General features: G+C 41.6%; 1 protein-coding gene across 1 annotated transcript in view; it reads right to left on the bottom strand.

The window, feature by feature from the left end:
- The window catches only part of kcnt1b (potassium sodium-activated channel subfamily T member 1b), a 345,244-nt gene that overhangs the window by 55,929 nt on the left and 263,974 nt on the right, over positions 1-25,341 (bottom strand). The window contains 1 exon segment of the mRNA XM_048613616.1: positions 12,359-12,575. Within this exon segment, the coding sequence (XP_048469573.1) occupies positions 12,359-12,575 (217 nt within the window).

Genomic DNA, 25,341 nt, shown 5'->3' with positions numbered 1-25,341 from the left:
TCATGGCCGTCTTTCAAAGAACAGCTAAAGGGTTTCACCTCAGCATCTGTTTTTGATTCTGATTTCCAGCATTCGCAGTTCTCTCGTTTTTTTTTAAAGTCACTTTCTGGGGGAGCTTTCTGTGCACAAGTTGGCAGTTGCGTTTTCTTTATGACAGTGTGACTCCACTTCAAAAGGACTTTATTTGCTTGTAAAATGATTTGGGACATTCTGAGATCATTGAGAGGTCTATATACTTGTGTGTTAAAGCAAGCAAGGTTTCTCTCAAAAACAGGAATCCTTCCAACCCCAAGATGGTGCCATTGAGTCGACTTAGTGGGGCTACCTGGACAGATCCAAAACACTTTGGCAATTTTCAGAGGATAACAGTTCCAAGGGAAAAAAATAGATTGACTCGCAGAATGTGCCCATTGATGACTTCTCCATCATAAAATGAAAATGCACCAAATCACATCATTAAATTTCAGAACTAATAGCAATAACACATTGGGTACATTCCAATACTGCTGTCTTTATAGACTGTGTGGCCAAGTCGAACTGACCATGGCATAGAGATAGAATGGATTGTGACGTTCCAGTGAATCGAGGTATTTACATGCTCAACAAATATGAGCAGTTCTTCCCCTTTCATGAGATTTCTTACCCTGATTTTGATTCAACTGCAATTTACCCATAAAAAAGCGAAGTGGTGTAAAATGCCCTTTCTGCTCAAGGCATCGCTGGTTTACTGGAAGAAGAAGTCCCAATCCCTTTGGAATCAGTTTCAAATAATAATCCGAGGATTGTTGTTACACTCCAGTCCCTGGTTCCTGAAGGCCTCAAGCCAACACCGTGTGCTTTCTAGACCAGGGAACAGCGGGGCACAGCTGGTTAGACAGCCAGGCAGTGATGCCGAAAGACCCCCTCAGCTGCCAAGTGCCTCCACCTGTGGATGGCCACATTGGTTAAAGCTAGTACGGGTGCCACAAGCTCCCTTGACCTGCCCTGTTCCCCTTCAAACCAGGGAGCCAAAGATCAGAAATACAGGGCTGATGTTCAGTCAGAAACTGAGGAATACTATTCTTCTGGATTCATAAGCTACCTGAGCGTAAGTATCTGAGGGGCTCAGTATCAGAAGCTAATTCTTCAGGTTCCTCATATTCATCAACATTGTCCAACATTAGCGTCCTGAACTGAAACATTTCTCCTGGATTATGTTTCTTTATTTGAGAGAACATTGAGCATTGCCTCATTTCCTTCCTGGTTATTAGATCGATCACATTTTGACTTTGGGAGAAGAGGAACAGGAGCAGGTCTTTAAAGCTCCTCTACTCTCTTCACGTCCTCCTACTGATCTGTTTCTCAATAGCATTTACTTGTCTTGGCTCCATATCTTTCAGTTACCTTAACCCCTGCAAAATTCTACATATCCCTGTCTTCAAGATTTCAACTGACCCAGCATCCTGCAGTCTTGTGGTAGAAGTTCCAAATTACCACTCAGCCCTTGTGCTTTAAAAAAAAAACTTCTTAATTTCATCACTTGCTGGCCTTGCTCTAATTGTAAATGTATGCCACTGTTCCAGTTTCTGACACAACAAAATATTTATTGAGATAGTAAGAACTGCCGACGATGGAGTCTGAGATAACACAGTGTGGGGCCGGAGGAATACAGCAGGCCAGGCAGCATCAGAGGAGCAGGAAAGTTGACGTTTCGGGTCGGGACTCTTCTTCAGAAATGGGGGAGGGGGATGGGAGTTCGGAAGTAAATAGAGAGAGGAGGGGTGGGGCTTGGGAGGTAGTTGGGATGATGATAGGTAGTGCAGGTAGGGAGTGGTGGGGATTGGTCAGTGGGATAGGAGGGGTGGATAAGTGGGAGAGAAGATGGACAGGTTGTGTCAAGTCAAGGAGGCGGGAGGGAGGATGGGTGGGCTCCCTCCTCTCTCTAAAATATTTATTGTGTCCACCCTGTTGAGTTCTGTTATGGTTTTAATAAGTTAGCTCATATCTCACAGGGACAAAACCTAAACATTTACTTCACTAATTAGAGACCTATGTGATAATGCTGCAATTTGTCTCTAACCCTAACACGATGATGGATCTGATGTGTTTCCGTGGAATGTCAATCCATATTCTGTCTAATTTTAGCTCCCCAAGGGTTACCTGAATTGCACAGGATTTTCCAGCTTAAGAAAGTTCTTAAATCGTTTTCAACCATTCTGTGAGACAGTGTGTTCCTGACCATAACAATTCGCTGTGTATAATGAATTCTCCTCTTCTCACTTTCTGGTCCCGTTGCCAATTATTTTAAATCTATGATCTCTGGTTACTGACCTTCTGCCATGAGAAACAGTTTCTCCCTACTTACTGTATCAAGGTACTTGAATGCGTCTTTTAAATCTCCTCCTTAACCTTCCCTGCTCCATGGAATCATGTGCAAAGCGATGGGGCATGTGAAGAGGAGTGGGACTAATTGGATAGCTCTTTCAAAGGGCATGATGGACTAAATGTCACCTTCTGCATTGTGAGTATCTATGAGTCTTCGAAGACATTTGTTGGAGAGAGGCTGGTCTTCATCGTGTCTTAATAAGGTATCAAGTCTACCTGTTAGAAACACCAGAGAGGCTTTTAACTCAGCTGAGAAGACAATTCTACCAGGTCCTGGAAGACCAGGCTAAGTGAGGGGATGGGTGCCTTAACTTCCCAGTTATGGATGCTCTTAAATTGGCTTCCTCCAGCAGTTCAGGGATTGCATTCCTAGTCATGTGGGCTCGCTGTGTAAAACACTTCATCCTTTTTTTACATCTGGTTGGGCGAGAGTGAACTCTGCAGGGTTGATATGTGTAATTGGCATTGGCACCATGGTACAGGCAGCCATTTAAATGGCAGGAGCAACACAGGAGTGTAGTGGTGGTTGGGTTAGTGAGGAGCATTGACATTGTTCTCCGCAGCAAAGAGTGAGAGTCCAGAAAGTTGCAGTAGTTGCCCAGTGCCAGGTTTTAGGACATCTACTCAGGGCTGGAGAGGAACTTACAGTGGGAGGGAGACGATCCAGTTGTTGTGGTCCATGTAGGAACATTCCTGAAATTGCTTCACACTGATGTGGAGGTGCTGGTGTTGGACTGGGGTGGGCAAGGTCAGAAGTCACACAACACCAGATTATAGGCCAACAGGTTTATTTGAAATCACAAGCCCAAATTCACTTCACCTGACGAAGGGGCAGCGCTCCGAAGGCTTGTGATTTCAAAGAAACCTGTTGGACTATAACCTGTGTCGTGTGACTTCCAATCTTGATTTACATTAGGAAATAGAAGAAATAGAGGAACATGAGAAAGATTCAATCACCAGGGAAATGGTACTGACCAACTTGTTGGAACTGCGAGCTACCAAGCATTTGGGTCCTGAAGGATTTCAACATAAGACTTTGTCTTAAAAGTAGTATCGAGTTTGATAGGCGATGGCAATTTTGATAAATAATTTTACAGATTTCCCTCAATGTGGAGAAGGTTCCATTAGATTGGAAAATAGTGAATGCACTTCTTTAGACAAAATGGGAGGGAGACAAAAAGCAAGAAAGTACAGGCCAGTTAGCTTAATGGCTGTTCTGGCGAAAATGTTAGGAGCTATTATTAAATATGTTGTAGCAGGACACTTAGAGAAGTTCAAGATAATCAGGATAAGCAACGTGGTTTTATAAAAGTAAAACCATATTTAAACAACATATTGGAGTTGCAAGAAGAAGTAACCTGTGCTGTGGATAAAAGGGAACATGTGGATGTACTAAACTTATATTTCCAGAAAGATTTTGATAATGTGCCAAGATTATTGAGGAGAATAAAATCTTATGGTTTACAGGAAAATGTATGGGCCTGGATAAAAGATTGGCTCGCTAACGGGAAACGAAGAGTAGACATGATGGTTAATTATCTGGTTGACAAGAAGTAATGATGGTGTGCCACAGGGATCAGCACTCAAGCCTGAACCTTTTACAATTTATATAAATGACTTGGATGAAGGGACAGAAGGGGTGGTTGTTAAATTTGCCCTGAAAAGGAAAAGTAAATTGTGAAGCGGGTATAAGGAGCCTAAAAAGGGAACTAGATAGGTTAAGGGCATGGCAAATGAAATACAACATGACCATTTTGGCAGGAGGAATAAAATAGCATATTATCTAAATTGTGCAAGTTTGCAGAACTCTGAGTTGCAGAGGGATATGGGTGTCCTTGTGAATGAATTTCACATGGTTAGTATGCAGGTACAGCAAGTAATGAGGAAAATTAACAGAATGTTCTTGTTTATTTCAAGGGGACCTCAATACAAAAGTAGAGAGGTTATGCTTCAGCAACACAAGAGCATCAGTGAGATCACATCAGGAATAGTATGTGCAGTGTTGGCCTCTGTATTTAAAGCAGGATGTAATTACATCGGAAGCAGTTCAGAGAAGATTTACCAGATTAATACGAGCACAACAGTTCAGAAAGGCAGCTCACCACCTTCTTATGGACAACCAGGAATAAGCAGTAATTGCAGGACCAGAAAATTACACCCAAACACCATGGATGAATAAAGAAGGGAAAACAAAATTACACACCTCTAATTTCAGATTTTTTAAAAAGGGAATTGTCTTTCTCATTAAAAGGCAAACATTTATTAGGCTGTAGGCACAAAGCAGGGGTGTGGGTTAATAATATTTGATGAATTATCATTGGTAGATCAGCTAAATGGTTTTATTTGTGTTGTATAACTGTATAATTTATAAATTTATTTCTCCTACCAGAGATTCATAATAAATAAATGATCATTCCTATGTAGATATGGGGTACTACTTATTTAATAAAACCAGATTAATATCAATAAAATAGATTGTGTGTAGCCTATAGCTGTTGAGGAATAAATGAACACATTTCAATGCAATAAAAACGAGCTAAATGCAGAGGTTGGTGAATGATGTGATCATCACTTTTATCTCTAGATTCTGGGTCAGGGCTATTCATAAATCACGATATTGACAGCATTGAATTAATGCCAGGTTTATTCTTCTGTGTTCTTGTGTAGGTTGAATCAGCGAATGGACAATACACACACACACACACACACACACACACACTCTCTCTCATTCTCCTGGATCCCCATCCAATTGGTTCCACCCTCTCACTCCCCACTCTGAAGTACCCTCCATGTTTTTAGACATTTTCTTGAACCCCTACATGCCTCAGCAGAGCCCACTTCACTCGGTGGTGCTATCTGGTTTTCTGACTGGCAGCATCGAAACCCACCTTCTGTCCTTCATTGAGTGGAAGGCTCAGTAGCAGTCATAGAGATGTACAGCACAGAAACAGAGCCTTCAGTCCAACTCACGCAGGCCAACCAGATATCCTAAATTAATCTGGTCCCATTTGTCAGCATTTTGTCCATATCCCTCTAAAGCCTTCCTATTCATGTACCCATCCAGATGCTTTTAAATGTTGTAATTGTACCAGCCTCCACCACTTCCTCTGGCAGCTCGTTTCATACTCTCACCATCCTCTATGTGGAAACGATGCCTCTTAGGTCCCTTTTAAATCTTTTCCCTCTCACCTTAAACCTATGCCCTCTAGTTTTGGACTCTATCCTGGGGAAAAGACCTTGGCTATTCACCCTCTCTATGCCACTCATGATTTTATAAACCTCTATAAAGGTCACCCCTCAGCCTCTGGGCTCGAGGGGAAAATATCCCCAGCCTATTCAGCCTCTCCCTATAGCTCAAACCGTCCAGCCCTGGCAACAACCTTGTAAATCTTTTCTGAACCCTTTCAAGTTTCACAACACCCTTCCTATAGCAGGGAGATGAGAATTGAACGCAGTATTCCAAAAGTGGCATAACCAATGTCCTGTAGAGCTGCAATATAACCTCCCAACTCCTATACTCAGTACACTGACCAATAAAGACAAGCATACCAAATGCCTTCTTCACTATCCTGTCTACCTGTGACTCCAATTTCAATGAACTATGAACCTGCACTGCAAGGTCCCTTTGTTCAGCAATACTCTCCAGGACCTTACCATTAAGTGTATAAGTCCTGCCCTGATTTGCCTTTCCAAAATGCAGCACCTCACATCGATCTAAATTAAACTCCATCTGCCACTCCTCAGCCCATCAGTTAGGTGACCATAGGAGAAACCACACACTTCACTTCAGATCCTGTCAAATACACTTTCAGGACCACCTTTCCTCCCTAACTCCAGGGTTCTGATGCCTACAAGAAAGTCCAGCTTTTGCACTGCACCATTTCCCATTGGCAAGCTGAAAAATGATAGAGAGAGAAAGGTCATTTGAGCCATTGTCAACCATCTAGAAAACCCCGAAGATCTTTCAATCAGAATACTCCTCATATTCCAGGATGGCTGCACCTCCAACAACACTCAAGAAGTCTGACACCATCCAGGACAAAGTAGCCCGCTTGATTGGCACCACATCCACAAGCATCCACTCCCTCCGCCACCGACACTCAGCAGCAGTGTGTACTATTTACAAGATGCACGGCAGAATTCACCAAGGATCCTCAGACAGCACCTTCCAAACCCAAGACCACTTCCATCTAGAAGGTCAAGGGTGGCAAATACATGGGAATGTCATTACCTGCAAGTTCCCCTCTACACCTGTCACCATCCTGACTTGGACATATATCGCCACTCTTGCAGTTTCGCTGGGTCAACATCCTGGAATTGCCTCCCTAAGGGCCTTGTAGGTCTACCTACAGCACATGGATTGCAGCAGTTTAAGAAGGCAGCTGACCATTGTCTTCTCAAGGGCAGCTAACCAGGGACGGGCAATAAATGCTGGCAATGCCAGGGGTACCCACATCCAGCAAGTTAATAAAAACAACACTCGTGTCACTGTTGATTCCAGTGTTTTCTTTTACCTGATTGACTATCTCCAAATTCCAAGATCATTCTTTTTCTCAAGAAGAATTTAATTTATCCAAAATTATCTTTCATCAGTTCTTCTCTTGCTGTTTCATTTAAAGTAATATTCCAGATTTCATTCATTGTCTGTGAAATACACCTCACTACGACCACCTCACTTAGCATTTATTGCCCATCCCTAGTTCCCCTTGAGACAGTGGTGGTGAGCTGCCTTTTTGAACCACTGCAGTCCTTGGAGTATGGGAACCCTCACAATGCCATTAAGGGAGGGAATTCTAAGATTTTGACCCAGTGACAGAGAAGGAACGTTGGTATATTTCCAAGTCAGGATGGCGAGTGGCTTGGAGGGGATGGAGGGGAACTTGGGAAGGGGGTGGTGTTCCCACATATCTGCTCCCCTTGTCCTTCTAGATGGTAGAGGTCACAGATTTGGAAGGTGTTGTCCTGGTGAATGGCTAATATGCCTGTGTTTCTCCAGCCTTTCCCCAGAACCAGACATTCAATGTTCTGAGCATAATATCTCTTCTCTGGATTGATTCCTGTAATACAGGAATGCTTTACTTACATCTTAACTGGAACAACTCTCAAAATGCAATCTTCTGGAACAGAAAACTTTACAGTTTGATCATGGTTTTCTGTGATGCTGACAGTGAAATACACAGCGGCACTGTAAATGGTGGAATGAGCTCTCAGCACACCTTCTTACACTGTCATTATTTTCTGATAAGAGGGCACTGCCATGATCACTGGTGATTTCATTTATTCAAAGGGATTGCTACGTGCAAAGGATAAAAAAGGAAATAAACATGAGGCTGCATTTGTCCCAAATCTACACTCACTGTCTGGCCTCGGTTTCTCAAGATTGTGACATGGAATTGAATAAGTATTGGAAAAGGGTTGAGTTTAAAAGGGCATGAAGAAAGCACCGATTTGCACCGAATGGACAATTTGCAAGAGTCCAAATGCCAAACAATCAGCTCTCTCCTCTCATGCAGTATAAATGGTGCTTTCCCCCTATATTGGCGTTCTTGCGAATTGTCTTGATGAGTGGAAATGGAAAGCTTCAACAAAATGTGTCTTTTTCCAGCAATACTTGAGTTCTGTAAGACCAAATGACAAATTGTTCAGCCAATTAGCCTTCAAAATAATCATACCTGCTGCCTGTATTTCCTTATGGCAGATGTTATAAATGATGTAGAATGCAATGCAGCCATGGGAAATCACAAAACAACATGTCAATAAACAACTCTCCCTAAACCAGCATCAATGCTTTCTGTCTGACAACACATTATAGACTAATTAAACTCTACATGCAGGAATAAAAACAGATTGAAGTAGTCCTGACCCACAGATTACTTTATGATGAAACTGAACATAATTACATTGTAAATTTTAAGCAAATAAAATGATTCATGCTGCACATACAGCCAAATCTGTCTCCCACAGGTCGTGACGAACTGTACACATTTCAGTGTAGAATTTGATAATTATGGGCAAATGAGATTATGTCTGTTCAGTGTGAACCACTAAAGAAAAAAATAACTGAAAGGCAAATGGAACACAAGGCAAAAATAGCAGAGGGTTTCCTTATTGCAATACGAACAAAAATCACAGATACCAGCCCAAGAGGTTACTCAACCCATCATGTGTGTACTAGTTTTTTAAAACTCCATCTTTCCATACCTTTGTCCATATCCGATTATACTCAGCCCCTTTCCAAATTCAATTCCATTTCACAGTGAAATTTGCACTGTCTGGCACGCAACAAGACTGGATGGTGCTGGTAAATTTAAAGTGCTGGTTAACCCATTGTGGTTCATGGTAAATTGAACAAAAATGTGACTTACACTGCAACTTACAGAAGCCCAGAGGTTCCCCAACTGTGACTCTTTCTATTGTAAAAGCTGAGGAAAAATTACTTCAGTCTTCAGCTAGTTCATCTGCAACTAGCTGAGACTGACAACATCACTATTTGCTGCAGTAACAGTGCCTCCTGGTTGTGTGGAGGGGAGTCGATATAGAAGATTTCAGTTGGTGGGGTGTTGGATAACATAAATTGCTCTGTAATTTGTTCTCTAGTGTCGATTTTATGCCAGTATTAAAATTCTGTAACTCCAACTGCAGGGATTGAAGTGAATTACCTCAAAGGCTAAATATGTTCAAATAATCCTCTCTTGTGAAGACTCCTCTAACATCCTTTATCATTCCCCTGTCCATAACATTGAGACTACGCCCTCTAGTTATTGATTTATCAGTCAGCAAAAATAATTCTCCACTAACCCATTATCTTTCATCTATTTAAACTCCTCTAAATTCCTCTCTGTTCAAGAGAATTAAAGAGCAACTTCTCAAGTCTTGCTCAAAGCTTAAATTCTGGGTATAATTCTAGTGACCCTTCACTGTGCTCTCCTCCTGCCTCTAATTAAGTTTCTCTTAATGGGGCTTGCCAGAGCTATATTTGATATTTCTTTCCACAAGCTGACCTGCATCTATCTCATAAAAAAATTAACAATAATTTTTAGGGCTCATATTTAATTTCCTCCTGATTGAATTTAGGAATTCCATTTGCCTTCTTTACAATTTTAATTTCCCAGTTAAATATCTGTGCTCCCAAAGTTCTCACTGCTCCCTTGTCTATATGTTTTACGTTTTAGTGATGTTTTCTTCACCGTATATTGATAGCATTTTTCCTGCAATGAGTGCTGCCTAGCGCCTTTTTTGCTTCAATCTTGCTGAGGACTTAAATAAAATTGTTCATTAGGACCTCAGTTTCTGTTTCATGTTCTTTGATTTGTTGCTTTGATCCATTTCAGATTTTAAAAATGCCGCCAGCTTTTGCTTTATCTTTTGTTTATGACCTGTAGCCTTTCTGCCCTCTGCTAAAATAAATGCAGAATCTCAGTGTTCAGTTTAAAATGCGTATGTGGACTTAAAACCCGAGAGAACTTTGCCAAGCTCAGAATCAATCCACTATCTTGATGATTGTTCCTCACTGTTTACGGTGCTTCCTAACTTGGTACAAGCAGCAAACTTCAAAGCTACTGCTTTTGGGTGTCTGTCCAAACATTTTATATAAATGGAAAACAAAGGAGGTGGCACCACAGATCTGTAGGACGTACCGAAATCCCAGCAACTCAAATGATATTTGACTCCTCTTCCTAGACCCTAACCATAACTTACATAATAATCTTCTCATTTGGCATCTTATTAAGGTGCCTTTTAAAATTCAACAAACAAAATATTCCTCAAATACTCTTTCATCCACACGAATTGTGATTTCCACCTATTCAATTAGATTATTTAAGCACTATCTGCCCTGTAATTGGCTGTTCACACAGTAAACAGTTACAATAGCAATAAATATAGACTATCAAATCATACTATCAAACTTGAGCATCTGAACTGAAAGTATAGTTTTATCTGAAGACATCAAACCAGGTGATTTCTGATGTATAGGATAATTTCACAGACTGGAAGATGAATGGTTTGCTTGCCAAATTGCCAGATTGTAAAGACAATGGAGCTCGGCTCTGTAATACACACTGAAATGTATTTCAATAGCTGCTTTTAAGCAGCAGTACAGAGAGAAGGTAAAGCGAATTTATGGTAATAAGAGCAGGAACTCTGTCTCTCCCTGAATGTTTCTGTCATCATCTCAGAATTTTGTTATCAAAAAGCAACTTGGGAAAACAACCATTTCCTAAGAACACAAAGATACTACAGACTTCACACAAACCAAGGATAAAAGCCCATTATTGAACAACTGTGGTCACAGATTCAGAAACTAACACTTCGAGGAATATATGGACTGGTTATCTGCATTAACCTTTATTCTCCCCGTCTGCAAAAGATTCTCTCCTTTTTAAACTTGTTACCTATGATCATGTGCATGTTTGATGTCATGTTTTTTTTTCATGGAGTTAATAAATAGTAAAAGATTTCTTTCTTTCATTCAAAAACAACTTTGGTAAATGGTTCCTTTGTTTTCAAGAGAACTATATGTTAATTGAAACCCAATAGCTGCTTAAAAAATAGTATTTAATGTGACCAGCTGAGAGAGCAGTTAAAAAGAGGGGAGTTGATTCCCCCTCCTTACCTGGTCATAACAAGTTAAAAAGCACCTTCAAACTTGAACACTGCATTGTGATCAAATACACACACACTTTATATCAGTTAACACTGACACAAATCCTATTCCCTGTTTAGTTGAAGCCTTCACTTACTATACAGCTGCACGCTGCAATGGGAGCACAGTGGAGATTAACATTCTGAAAAGACAAAAGCACACAGGCCACTGGGACATATACATCCATCCTAGGTTGGTCATGGAGTCAGGAGGTGCCTATACAAAGGCATGCTTGGGGAAATAAATTGTCATTCAAGGAGAATAGTAAAAACACTCTAATCTCAGGTGTCCGAGAGAAAGTTTGTGATTCATGTTATCTAAGCCCTTAAACTGGATGACAGCATTCAGCTGAAGAACAAGAACAAATTACAGTACAGTATAGGAACAGGCCCTTTGGCCCACCAAGACTGTGCTGACAAATGATGCCTTTCTAAATTAAAAATGTTTTGCCTCCATGCAGTCTGTATCCCTCTATTCCCTGTCTATTCACATATCAATCAAGATGCCTCTTACACATTACTATTTTATCTGCTTCTATGTTGCTTGGTTTGGAGAGTATTAGTTATGAGGAGAGATTGGACAAACTCAGTATGTTTTTACCTGAATGCCGAAGGATGAGGGTTGACATGATAGAGGTTTACAAAATTATGAGAGACATGGTTAGAATGGATGATTGGAATCTTTTTCCCAGGGGAAAAATGTCAGTTACTAGGGGCATAGGGTTAAGGTAAAAGGGGATAAGTTTAAAGGAGATGTGAGAGGGAGGTTCTTTACATTGCTATTCTATCTGCTTCTACCACCTCCTCTGGCAACACATTCAAAGGCACCTACCATCATCTACGTAAAAATCTCCCTCTCACATCTCCTTTAAACTTATCCCCTTTTACCTTAACCTTATGTCCCTGGTAATTGACATTTTCCCCCGGGAAAAAGATTCCAATTATCCGTTCTATCCATGTCTCTCATAATTTTGTAAACTTCTATCATGTCACCCCTCATCCTTCGACATTCAAGTGAAAACAAACTGGGTTGGTCCAATCTCTCCTCATAACTAATATTCTCCAAACCAAGCAACATGCTGATAAACCACTTTTGTACCCACTCCAAAGTCTCCATCTCCTTCTTGTAGAGTGGCCACCAGAACTGTACACAATATTCAGAACGTGGCCTAACTAAAGTTCTATACAGCTGCAACATGTAAAATTGTCCATTGTTCCAAACCATTCTTCGACCAACTCATGACTCAAGTACCGAATGCTAGTATAAACGGCAAGGCCTTCAGGCCAAACCTATTGCCTTTCAATACTGCTGTTATTTGTTGAGGATCATCACTTGAAGGTGGATACTCACTCAGGGGCAGGTAGGCTGTCATCATCAGATGGATTGGCCTCGTCCTCTGATTGATCACTTAAGAGGTCACATGGTAAGATGACAGCAGTGTCAGCGATCTCCAGGACAGGCCCGATGCTGGGCCTCCTACTTCCTGCTCCATTTTCTGAAGGCAAGGTCAATGTGGCGCCACTGGATGAGCGGCACTCTGTGTTCTGTAGATCCATAGCGACAGTGCCTGGAAGGGAGAGAAGAAACAAGGGTTTGAAACATCAGTGCGGTCACAGCCAGTTAAGCGTCACCACTTAAGAATGGTCACCAAATCAGAAGGACACGAGCTACCACCTTCAACTCAAGATGTAGACTGCTTTCTCCTCAGCCATGAGGAAATGTTGCTCGTTCTAGTTTCAGTAAGATCATAAGGTCTGGACAGAGAAGATAGGAAGGAATAGCTCCCAGTGGTAAAAGGATTGAGAATTGGAAGGTGCTGATTTCAAATGTTTGACATCAAGCACTCAAAGTTGACATGTACCAAACCCTTCTCACACAGTGTGTGGTTGGAAGCGGATGCAGCAGAAACGTTAATAATGTTTCTGATGTGAGAGGATTTGCTAGGCTACAGGGAAAAGACAGGGAGGTGGGAGGAAATTAATTGGACTGGCAGAGAGCCAGCATGAGACATGATGGACTGAATGGTCACTTTCTGCATTGTAACTGTTCTATGTTTAGTTCTGAGGAAGGGTCACTCGACTCGAAACGTTAACTGTGATTTCTCTCCACAGACGCTGCCAAACCTGCTCAGCTTTTCCAGCAATTTCTATTTTTGTAATTATTCTATGCTTCTGTTTATGGGCACTTCGTTATTGTAGCCTCTTAAATCTGGCTTTTCTTGGTTTGACAAGGTTTCAAAGGGGAAAATAAAGGAAACTGCAATAATTATTTCGCAATTTCTTAAAAAAAAACTACTCCCAGTGCAGAGTGGAAGTTTAGAAACTTGAAAAATCGGAGCAGGAGTAGGCCATTTGGCCTTTTGAGACTGTTCCCCCAATTCAATATGATCATGGCCAATCATACAACTCAGTCCCCAGTTCCTGCTTTTGCCCATCTCCCTTGATCCCTTCAGCCCTGAGAATTACATCTAACACCTTCTTGAAAACATTCAATGTTTTGGCCTCAACCAATCTCTGTCATAGTGAACAAACTCTTTGAGTGAACAAATTTCTCCTCATCTCTGTCCTAAACAGCCTACCCTGTATTTTTAAACTGTGACCCCTTGTTCCGGATTCCCCACTCATCAGGAATATTCTTCCAGTGTTTATCCTATTTCTATGAGATCTTCCCCCATTTGTCTAAACTCCTATTGTCTTTATCAAAAGAAGGCAGAATGACTAAAGACGTGGAAATTTGGGCATACAGCTCTGGTTCAATCTCCATTTGGAGTCTTGTGTTCAGTTCTGGGCACCTGACCTCACGAAGGACATACTGACCTTTGAAAATAAAATGATACCCAGGTACAGTAGATTAAACAATAAAGGCAGGGCACACAGACTAGGCTTGTTGTTCACAACACCATTTTGAAGAAGGGTCATTAGATCCAAAACATTAACTCCAATTTCTCTCTACAGATGCTGCAAGACCTGCTGAGATTTTCCAGCAATTCCAGTCATAGTTTCAGATTTCCAGCATCCACAGTTCTTTCGGGTTTTTTAAGGTGGAAAATTCTGTGGATATGGAAGATGTCAGAGGTAGGTTCTTTACACAGAGAGTGGTGGGTGCATGGAATGCACTACCAGCGGTGGTAGTAGAGTCAGATACATTGGGGACATTTAAGCAACTCTTGGATAGGATGATAGTAAAATGTAGGGTATGCAGAGTAGTTTGATCGTAGAGTAGGACAACATCATGGGCTGAAGGGCCTGTACTGTTCTATGTTCTATGAAGGGTTTATCTCATTGGGATATTTAAGATGACTAAAGAAGTTTATGGAGTAAACAGCAACAAACTAGTTCTGTTGATGGGCAACTCCAGAAATCGAGGGTTTGGATTTGAAATTAGAACTGGATCGTTCAGGGATGAAGTCAGGAATGGCTTCTTCACAATAAAGGGCAGTAGAAACCTTGAACTTTCTCCCCATTAAAGGCTGTTGAGTTTAAGAGTGAATTGAGAAATTTCAAAACTGAGACTGATGGACTTTAGCTAGGCATGGGCTTTAACAATTACAGAACCAGGGGCACAGGGCAAATTGGATTAAGGTATGGATCTAACCGAATGTCAGAACAGGTTTGATGGGTTGAGTAAGTTACTGTTGTTTCCAAGTGATCTGTATGAGCAAGTAAGATGTCCCTGACTCCTGCCTAGTGCTTGTTTTATTTTACCAAATAAGCTGAAGCTAATCGTGAGAATTTACCAGACCCCAAATTCTCTACAGTAACAGAGGGAAATATTTATGACGGAAATTTTTGCCTGGTATCCTCTGCAAATACTTCTGTTATTTCCGAGAGCTCAATGGCACAATAACAATTGGTAAAGAAGTAAAATAACCCAAGATGCTGCATGGGAACATTATCACCTGAAATGAAACATTGAGCCAGATATTAGGACAGCTCCATGGGAGGTCACTATAAAGGACTTTCCTTCTCAACCTCTCCCCTTGGCTGAGGAGTGGTGACTCTCAGGTTAAACCATCGCCAGTCATCTCTCTCTCTCTAATGAGAGAGCAGCCCAATGATCCTCTTGGACTATGACAACTTTATCTTTTTGCCTAAAATAACTTCCAGTTTCATGGACCACCTTGAAGGAGGAGAAACGTTATAATAGGTCATACTACATACAAATCATTAACTCTGTTTCTCTCTGCACAGATGCTGTCAGATCTGAAGAAGGGTCCCGACCCGAAACGTCAGCTTGCCTGCTCCTCTTATGCTGCCTGGCCTGCTGTGTTCCTCCAGCTCCACACTGTGTTATTGTTGTCAGACCTGCTGAGTTCCTCCAGCATTCTCTGTGTTTGTTTCAGATTTCCATCATTGTCAGTTTAGACAGGAATTATAAGGAACTGATTGACTTTGCTATGTTGTTAGATGGAGAGAATGGTCTTAGAATCATAGAATAGTATTATTTTACAGTACAGAAGGAGGCCATTTGACCTATCGTGTCTGTACCGGCTCCTGAAAGAGCTACGCAGCTAGTCCCACTCTCTAGCGCTATTTCCATAGCCCTCTAAACTCATCACTTTCAAATATATTTCCGGCTCTCTTTTGAAACCTCCTATGGCATCCACCTCCATTACTCTCCCAGGCAACACATTCCAAATCCTAACAACCTCTAAGTAAAGAAGTTTCTCCTCATCTCACTCTCTTGCTGACAATCTTAAGACCATAAGACATTGGAGCAGAAATTAGGCCATTCGGCCCATCGAGTCTGCACCACTATTCAATCATGGCTAATAGGTTCCTCAACCCCATTCTCCTGCTTTGTCCCCGTAACCCTTGATCCCTTTGATCATCAAGAACCAACCTATCTCAGTCTTAAATGTACTCAATGACCTGGCCTCCACAGCCTTCTATGGCAGTGAATTCCGTAGATTCACCACTCTCTGGCTGAAGAAGTTTCTCCTCATCTCTTTACTCTAAGGCTGCACCCTCAGGTCCTAGACTCTCCTACCAATGGAAGCATCTTCCCAACATTCATTTTGTCCAGGCCATTCAGTATTCTGAAAGTTTCAATTAGATCACCCCTCATCCTTCCAAATTCCAAAGAGTATAGTCCCAGAGTCCTCAAACGTTCCTCATATGTTAAGCTTTCCATTCCTGGAACCATTCTTGTGAACCTCCTCCGAACCCGCTCTAGGGCCAGTACATCGTTCCTGAGATATGGGGCCCAAAACTGCATACAATACTCCAAATGTGGCCTGACCAGAGCCTTCTAAAGCCTCAGTAGTACATCCCTGCTTTTATATTCAAGTCCTCTTAAAATAAATGCCAACATTGCATTTGCCTTTCTGACTACTGACTCAACCTGCAAGTTTACCTTGAGAGAATCATGGACTAGAACTCCCAAGTCTCTTTGCACTTCAGACTTCTGAATTTTCTCCCCATTTAGAAAATAGTCCATGCTTCTATTCTCCTTACCAAAGTACATGACCTCACACTTTCCCACGTTGTACTCCATCTGCCACTTCTTTGCCCACTCTCCTAACCTGTCCAAATCCTTCTGCAGCCTCCCCACCTCCTCAATACTACCTGTCCCTCCACCTATCTTTATCTCCACAATCTTGAAATTGTAGCCCCTAGTTAGTGACCTACCAACTAGTGGAAATGGAATATCCTTCTTTAGTGTGTCAAAAATTGTTCATAATGTTGAACACTTCAATGAGGTCACCTCTTAATCTTCTCTTCCCCAAGGATAACAAGCCCAATCTCTCTAATCTTTCCTTATATCTAAAATCCCTCATTCCTAGTTTCATTCTAGTAAAACTCCCTTGAACTCTCTCCAGGGCTTTAACATCCTTCCTTAAATAAGGTGCCCAAAACTGAACACAACACTTCAAATTTGATCTGATCAATGGTTTGTAGAGGTATATCATCACTTCCTTGTTTTTATACCTTATGCTTCTATTTATAAACCCAAGGAACCGACAAGCCTTCTTAACAAAAACCGAAAGAACTGCGGGTGCTGTGAATCAGGAACAAAAACAGAAGTTGCTGGAAAAGCTCAGCAGGTCTGACAGCATCTGTGAAGGAGAAAACAGAGTTAATATTTCGGGTCCGGTGACCCTTCCTGAGAACTTCTGAGGAAGGGTCACCGGACCTGAACGTTAACTCTGTTTTTTCCTTTAAAGACGCTGCCAAGCCTTTTAACAATTGGTCAATCAGTCATCACCTGACTGGCTCATTCTACATGGCAATGCTTCCACCAATCAGCACTGTGAAACTGAGGAAGATAAAAGCTTCAGCAACGAGAATCTGGTTTACAGATGTTTTATTGATACACAGAACTCCTGTGTTCCAGATATAGATTGCAAATGATCCTTTAACTGCACTTTAAGCATATGTATATCTATGCAGTAAAGGTGATTTGTCACTTTAGCAATGTCCCTTGCACATTATTTCCTATCAGGGGGTCAGTTAGTGATGCAGAGTGATGCCAACAGGAGGGAAACAACTCACACACTGGCTGAGGTCACCATGAATGTCCCAACTTCTCAACCTCTCCCCTCGGCTGAGGCGTGGTGACCCTCAGGTTAAAGTCACCACTAGTCATTTCTTTATCTCTAATACAAGAGCAGTCCTCTGGGACTCTGGTGGCTTTACTTTAGCCATCCTGGTATAGGTTCTGTTGAATGTCTCCTGCTCTCTGAGGGGAAATCAAGTAAAACTCGACAACATGTACATTTTGACTGGTTGCCATGCTTGGCTCATAGTCCAAGCAACTGAGTAACAACATTTCTCACGTTCTTATATTTCCACATCACATTCTCAACATGAAGTTATTATTAGAACAATCAGTTCCATTTCTAACCATGCCTTTTGACAGGATACCCCGGTTGCATTATTGAGTCTATTACTGCAGGAAAGATACAGTTTGCCAACCGTACCATCCATCTGTCCTGAATGAGGATTATGTCAAGCTCGGCATGGCCAAATCATGGCCAGATCATGGCCAAATCATGGCCAGATCATGGCCAGATCATGGCCAAATCATGGCCAAATCATGGCCAGATCATGGCCAAATCATGGCCAGATCATGGCCAGATCATGGCCAGATCATGGCCAATCATTTCCGTCAATGAACATTCTCAGAACTGCATCCAAGGCATTTCAAACCATGCATTCCAAAAATGCACTCGTGTCTGCTTCAATTGGTGTTCTTTTTCATATAATTTAGAATTGTACAACAGTGTGGAAAGAAGAAAAGCATGCTCAACAGCATTCCTGCAAAAACACTGGCAAAGGATGTATGAAGTTGCATTACAGCCAATACAAAGAGCTCTGGAGGCAATGTGCTTGTCAACTTTCTCAGCAGCAGAGCTTATATCGAGGCCATTTCTCGTGTAAAATCAGAAGCTTCAGATGTTGCATTGAAAACTAAATGGACCAACAATGTGTGTAAACTCAAGACTGGGCATAGCCCAAGCTGCCTCATGAAGACTGTCAATTAGTCCCAGGGGTATTATCAAACGCCCCACGGTTCCATTGTACGGCTCCAAAGAATCCTCTGCTGCTGACAACATTGACTTCATTCGAGAGTTAGAATCACAACTGAGGTTCCTTTTGTAAATGGTTTCTTTGTGTCTTCAGGATGTATGAAAACACATGAAATGTGTGATAAAGGTCGTGGATGGAAATGTAATGATGTACAGGGCAACAAGTGGGTAGCAGAATTCAGGCTGTGTCTGACTATTTCCTTTATCACATCAGTATTAACAGGAAAAAGTGCAACACAGTTATGGAATACTCAGTTAAGAACAGACTCCAATCCTCCTGACCCCGACAGTTTATAAGAAGGGCCAATTATTCTTTAAAGCTGTCTAGAAAACTACTCAGTTCAAGGGCAGTTAGCAATGGGCAAGAAACCTTGTCAGTGATGCCCACATCTCATGAAGGAACAAAAAAGTCAAACATTTCAGCAGTTCGCTTGCCTTCCTTTTTATGCCTGTCACACTGTCCATCAGATCTCCTTTCTTTTTCGATCAAGTCAGCTGGCATCAAGTTCAAACATGTTGCCTCCTGTCTTAGTATATCTTCCCTCAAGTCTTTAAAACTGGGATCTCCCTGACCCCTCAGCTATCTACTTTTCCTGACCTCCATCCTTTTAAAATCCACACCTTTTATTTGTTGGTTTGGTTCGACTTCATTTCTTAGCATTAAGCCTCCACTAATATTTCTCAAATATTAAATGATAATGCTGTCTCTCAGACTGTTGGGTTTAACATTCCTATTGGATCAATGGTTGATACCGTCATAGAACAGACAGAATGTAAACACAGGCAAGGGAGAGGATTATTTTAAAGAGCCATTTAATTTTGCAAAACTGCTTTGGATTGGAGTTACTACCATACAAGACTTGTAAAAACAATCACTCGAATTTAATTAAAATTCCAGAATAGAACAGATATTGCTACAAAGCAATCAAAGCCACTTATTGGTTTGGAAGCACATTATTACATCCTGTGAGTGGACAACATTTGATATAAACATTAGTTCTTTCTTTGCTTAATGTTGTTAATATTATCAAATGAATGATGAATCAATTTATGTTGGCACTTATAAGGCCCGTATTAAAGTAATGGGAGACGGAATACGTTAAATGAACTGCCCTAACTCTGAGAGCAGTTTCTAATCTCTCGTTCCATGACATTAGGATTCAGTTTAATATTTATTTTCTGTCAACTTCTTATCCCATCAAAACATTTTTGTTTCGATAGTGAGTGTTGGTGATATTGTGGGGGGAAAAGTTCCTTCATTTGCTGTTGTCAGCAAAATGATAAACTGGATTTGTTATGATTGTGTTAGCTGCCATCAAGTTATGAAATCTTTCTGAAGGAAATCTACCTGTCTTCATGAATTATACTCCCAAACAGCACTGTTGGGGCATTCCTACAACAGAAGGTCAGCAGCAGTTCAAGAAGACTGTTCACCACCACCGTGTGGAGGGCAACTAGGGACGGGCAATAAATGCTGCAACACCCTGGTCCCCAAATGAACTTATTTTTAAAAAAATTGCTCTCCAGCTTGCTGCATGTTTCCAGCATTTTTATTTTATTTTTATTTTATGCATGAAATCTTTGTGCTGTTTGCACACTTCTGCTAGCTTGCAAGAACCGGAGGAAATTGTCCTTGCTCTGAGACCAATTCGTACGGATGTGTTATAGAATCCAGGAATGCAAGGCAGTGAACGTACTGTCAGTAAATGGAGCTGGATGCTGAGATTCTTCTGCACTTGCAAAAGCTACACCTCGCTAAGTTCAAAAATGGTAGTGGATCTCAAGAAAGGCCAGCTGATATAGTAACTAGAAGCTATTTCCATTCTCCTTCCCCATGCTTAAGAGACGAAGCAATCATAGAATTCCTACAGTGTGGAAGCAAGCCATTCGGCCCATCAAGTTCACAGCAACTCTCCGAACAGCATCCCACCCAGACCCACACCCCTACCCTTTTCATGTATTTCCCATGGCTAATCAACCTAGCCTGCACATTCCCTGGACATAATCTGCAATTTAGCATGGCCAATCCACCCTAACCTGCACATCTTTGGACTGTGGAAGGAAACCCACTCAGACGCGGGGAGAATGTGCAAACTCCACACAGACAGTTGCCGAGGGTGGAACGAAACCTGGTTCCTTGGTGACCTGAGGCAGCCGTGCTAACCACTGAGCCACCATGCCTCAGATTCATTCAGTCATTTATGTATTCCAGTTAAAGAGTTCTCACTCAATGGGTTGGAGGATTCTTTCATCTCTGTCTGTGTGAGATCTTGGCTACAATGCTGGGAAAGGGTAGGACCAAAGCAATCTAGATTTTGGAAACAGGAAAGGCAAGGGATTGTGAGCGATGAACCCCATCCTGTTCCTATGTTCCTCTGTTACACCTTGAGCCATAGGTCAGGATACAGAGCTACTTAACACAAACTCAATGGGTCACTAAAGTGGGATCATATGATGCGTTCATTATCCTCATTACCACACAATCCTGGCTCTCAGAACAAGTTCAATTGAATTAAACCATGAGAGGGGAGTGGATGGGGATAAAGAATGCAAAATGAATGACAGATAAAACTGCTGACAGACAAAAAATGTTAATGAATGTTGGAGATTCAAAACGAGATAGAAAATGCCCAGCAGGCCAGTCAGCATCTGATGAAAAGAAACCAAAACTTCCCCTTTCAGCTCTGATGAAGAGTTATAGCCAAATGCACACCAGTCCTTTTCCCTCAAGGTGCTGAGTGGCCAGCTGCACAATTCCAACATTCTGAGATTACTGTCATTAGATTATGCTACTAAACTAATTTTGTTAGCTGTACAGCATCCATCTATTTACACACATCCATCCAATGACATCACATGCAATGCAATTGGAATTGCATAATCCAAACAAACAATAATCCTTTCTAAAATTCGGGCAACCATAAATCCAATTTGCAATGAGGCTTGCATACCAAAGAAATCAGACAGTACTCAGAAAACCCTTTCGGGTGAGTAGATGTTGGGTGCTGGGAAGTTCATGCATTACTCACCGTAGGCTGTGGACTGGTTAACTTCATGTCCCACACACAAAGGGGAAGAAAAAAAAAACAGTAAAAGAAAAGGTAACAGTCAACGCTGAACTCCACCAACAAGAGAACACCTCATCGAGCAGTCCCATCTTAGGTTCAAAATTGGAAAATGACATTAAAAGCCACCTTTGTCGTATCTGTGGCTAAGGCAATGCTCAGACCTCCAAGCCTTGACTGGTTTGCGGCTATTCAGGGGCCAAGGATCATGTGGTAATTCTTATCTCTAAAAGCGAGGTTATAACCCAGGAAGCAAATGTTCAGCATGTGCACTTACCAGCATTATTTTAAATTAGGAAAAATATCATGCTTTCAAAAGCTAAACAAAGATTAAAGATAAAATGAAAACCAAACATGAGAAAAATGAGGATATGAAAGACAAGAAGTGGAATTAGTGATTAAAAGTTTTATATTTACCTGTAGAAATCTTTTTAAATTTCAGAGTGCCATTAGGACATGCAAATATGATATTAAGGTCAAACATCCAATTTCATGATTTTATTTATTTTTTAATCTCCACATGCTGATTGTAGAATATGTGGGTTCAATCAGCTTCCCAGGTTTAATTCAGACCCTAGTTTACAGTCTCATATTCTGTTCTGATTTCTGTACGGCATCCATTGCTGTGATTATTCATAACTTAAAGCAACATTTGAGCAATGTGGGAAGTGTCTCTATCTCTTAAGTCAGATGGCCCAGGTACAAATCCCACTTGTTCCAGAGGTATGTGATAGCATGCCTGAACAGGTTAAAACTATCAACAGTAAACAGGTGGGACATTGGGAGTGTACCTCAAGGTCACCAGCATCTCCAGGGTTTCCTTCAGGAGTGCAGAAAGAATTTCTTAGACCTGTTTCCTGAATTTTGTCTTGCTTCAGATTCTCTGGAGATTGTATGACAACAAATGAGTGGGCCATTGAGCATCCTGATGCATCATGTTCATATCTGGAGTAGAGCTGATGGATCCATCAGTGTTTTTCTATCTTTTTGCCTGTTTGTATATCATTGAGTTTATTGTCAAACTCAACAAATTTTTGGTCAAATGAATAATGTGTCAAGTTACCAGTTCACAAATTCGAACCAAACTAATTAGCAACGGTTGGTGTAAATACTTTACTGTCATTGTTTTTATTATCTGAAAAGTGCCTTTCCTGACAACAAGGTGCAGGGCTGGATGAACACAGCAGGCCAAGCAGCATCATAGGAGTCTCCAGCATCTGCAGTTCCTACTATCTCTGCCTTTCCTGATGAGCATTTATTCTGACACTTTTACCTGTGTTTGCATGGAGACACATTAATGGATCTCAGAATACGGGATTGCACATTTAAGACGGAGATGAGGAGTATTTTCTTCTCTCGGAGGGTACTAGTATTCTTAACTGCAGAGGATTGTAAAGGCTGAGCCATTAAGGATGTTCAAGGCTGAGATAGACAGATTTCTAATCAATAAAGGAATCAAGGGTTATGGGGAAAAGGCAGGAAGATGGAGTTGAAGATTATCAGATCATGGTGTCATTGAGTGGTGGATAGACTCAATGGGCTGAATGGCATACTTCTGCTCTTATGTCTTATGGTCTTCTATTTATTTATTAATTTCCAAATATATTTCAGTCCTATCAAAAGCCAAACTGGAGACATGCAGTGAAGGGAATTTCACAGCTTCTGAATCATCAATCAGATACCAACCTTTTTACTTGCCTCAGCCTGTTGTGAAACTAAGTTTCGCAAAACTAAATCGTCTGCTCCAACACTAGGTACATAACCTCATTACTATAACAACTTACAAGCTGCTTACAGAAACAAATCTCAACGCACTTTCACAGATGTGTGAAGCAAAGAAACAAAAGTTCCATAACAAGAGACCAAATGTTTGGTTGGGATACGAGTTTCTTAAAAGAGGAGAGTGAGGTCAAAAGGTTTGGGAAGAGAATTTCAGAGGTGCAGGTTGAAGGCGTGGCCACTAATGGTGGAGTCAGGGGAATGATTGCACAAGAGGAAAAGAGAGTATAATTACAGAGGAGATTCCAGAGATTAGAGAGGTGAGCCCATAAACAACACTTTAATGTGATGAGAATTTGCATTAAGAGTCTGCTGGGGTTGTAGGGTCAGGAGCCACTGCAAGAGATCTGCTTGCTCTTGCTTCCAATATCAATGCCCGATATCCAGTCTCAAAGAACAAAGAACAAAGAACAATACAGCACAGGAACAGGCCCTTCAGCCCTCTGAACCTGCACTGACACATTTTGTCCTTCCATACCAAAACCGCCTTCACTTACAGAATCCATACCCTTCTGCTCCCTTCCTATTCATGTATTCGTCCAGGTGTTTCTTGAGTGATGCTATTGTGTCTGCTTCCACCGCCTCCTTTGGCAGCATGTTCCAGGCCCTCACCACCCTTTGAGTGAAAAACTTGCCTTGCATGTCTCTTTTAAACACCTGCACCACCCCAACACCCCCAACCCCGCACCTAGAACCTGTGTCCCCTGGTAATTGACCCCTCCACCCTGGGAAAAAGCCTCATTTTTTCCACTCTATCCATGCCATTCACAATCTATTTGGGTCACCCATCAACCTCCTGTGTTCCAGTGAAAACAAACCAGTCGATCCAACCTTTCTTCATAGCTAAAATCCCTCATACCAGGTAACATCCTGGTAAACCTTTTCTGTACCCTCTCTAAAGCATTTCTGAAGAAGGGTAATGACCCGAAACGTCAGCTTTCCTGCTCCCCTGATATTGCCTGGCCTGCTATGTTCATCCAGCTCCACACTGTGTTATCACATCCTTCTGGTAGTGTGGTGACCAGAACTGTATGCAATATTCCAAGTGTGGCCGAACTGAAGTTCCATAAAGATGCAGCATAACTTGTCTATCCTACACTCAATGCCCCTTCCAATGAAGGTAAGCATGTCATAAGCCTTTTTTATTACCTTATCTACCTACGCTGCCACCTTCAGTGATCTATGGACCTGCACACCCAGATCCCTCTGCATTTTAATACGCCTAAGGATTCTGCTATTCACTGTATAATTTCCACCTGTAGTTGACCTTCGAAAATGCATCACCTCACATTTGTCCCAGATTAAACTCTACCTGCATTTTTCTGCCTATGCCTCCAACTGATCTATATCCTGCTGTGTGATCTGACAATCCTCCTCACTGTCTGCAATTTTAACAAACTTACTAATTGGACTAGCTATGTTTTCTTCCAAATCATTTATGTAGATCACAAACAGCAGAGGTCCCAGCACTGATCCCTGTGGAACACCACTAGTCACAACCCTCCATTCTGAAAAGCATCTTTTTACCACTACCCTCTGTCTCCAATGACTAAGCCAGTTCTGTATCCATCTTGCCAGCTCACCCCTGATACCATGTGACATCACCTTTTGTACCAGACTGCCATGAGGGACCTTGTCAAAGGCTTTACTGAAGTCAATGCAGACAACATCAACCAGTTTTCCCTCATCGATCATCTTCGTCACCTCCTCAAAAAACTTGCTCAAGTTAGTGAGGCATGACCTCCCCCCCACAAAACAATGCTGTCTATTGCTAATAAGTCCATTTGCTTCTAAATGCGTATTGGTCTTGTCCCTGAGAATCTTTTCCAATAATTTCCCTACCACCAACGTGAGGTTCAAAACCTGTAATTTCCTGGATTATCCCTGCTAGCCTTCTTAAACAATGGGACAGCATTGGCTACTCTCCAGTGCTCTAGGACCTCACCTGTGGCCAATGA

The sequence above is a fragment of the Rhincodon typus genome, chromosome 28 (assembly GCF_021869965.1).
Source record: "Rhincodon typus isolate 14 chromosome 28, sRhiTyp1.1, whole genome shotgun sequence".
NCBI lineage: Eukaryota > Metazoa > Chordata > Chondrichthyes > Orectolobiformes > Rhincodontidae > Rhincodon > Rhincodon typus.
The sequence above is the reverse complement of the archived record's forward strand: the minus strand, read 5'-3'. Positions and strand labels throughout refer to the sequence as shown.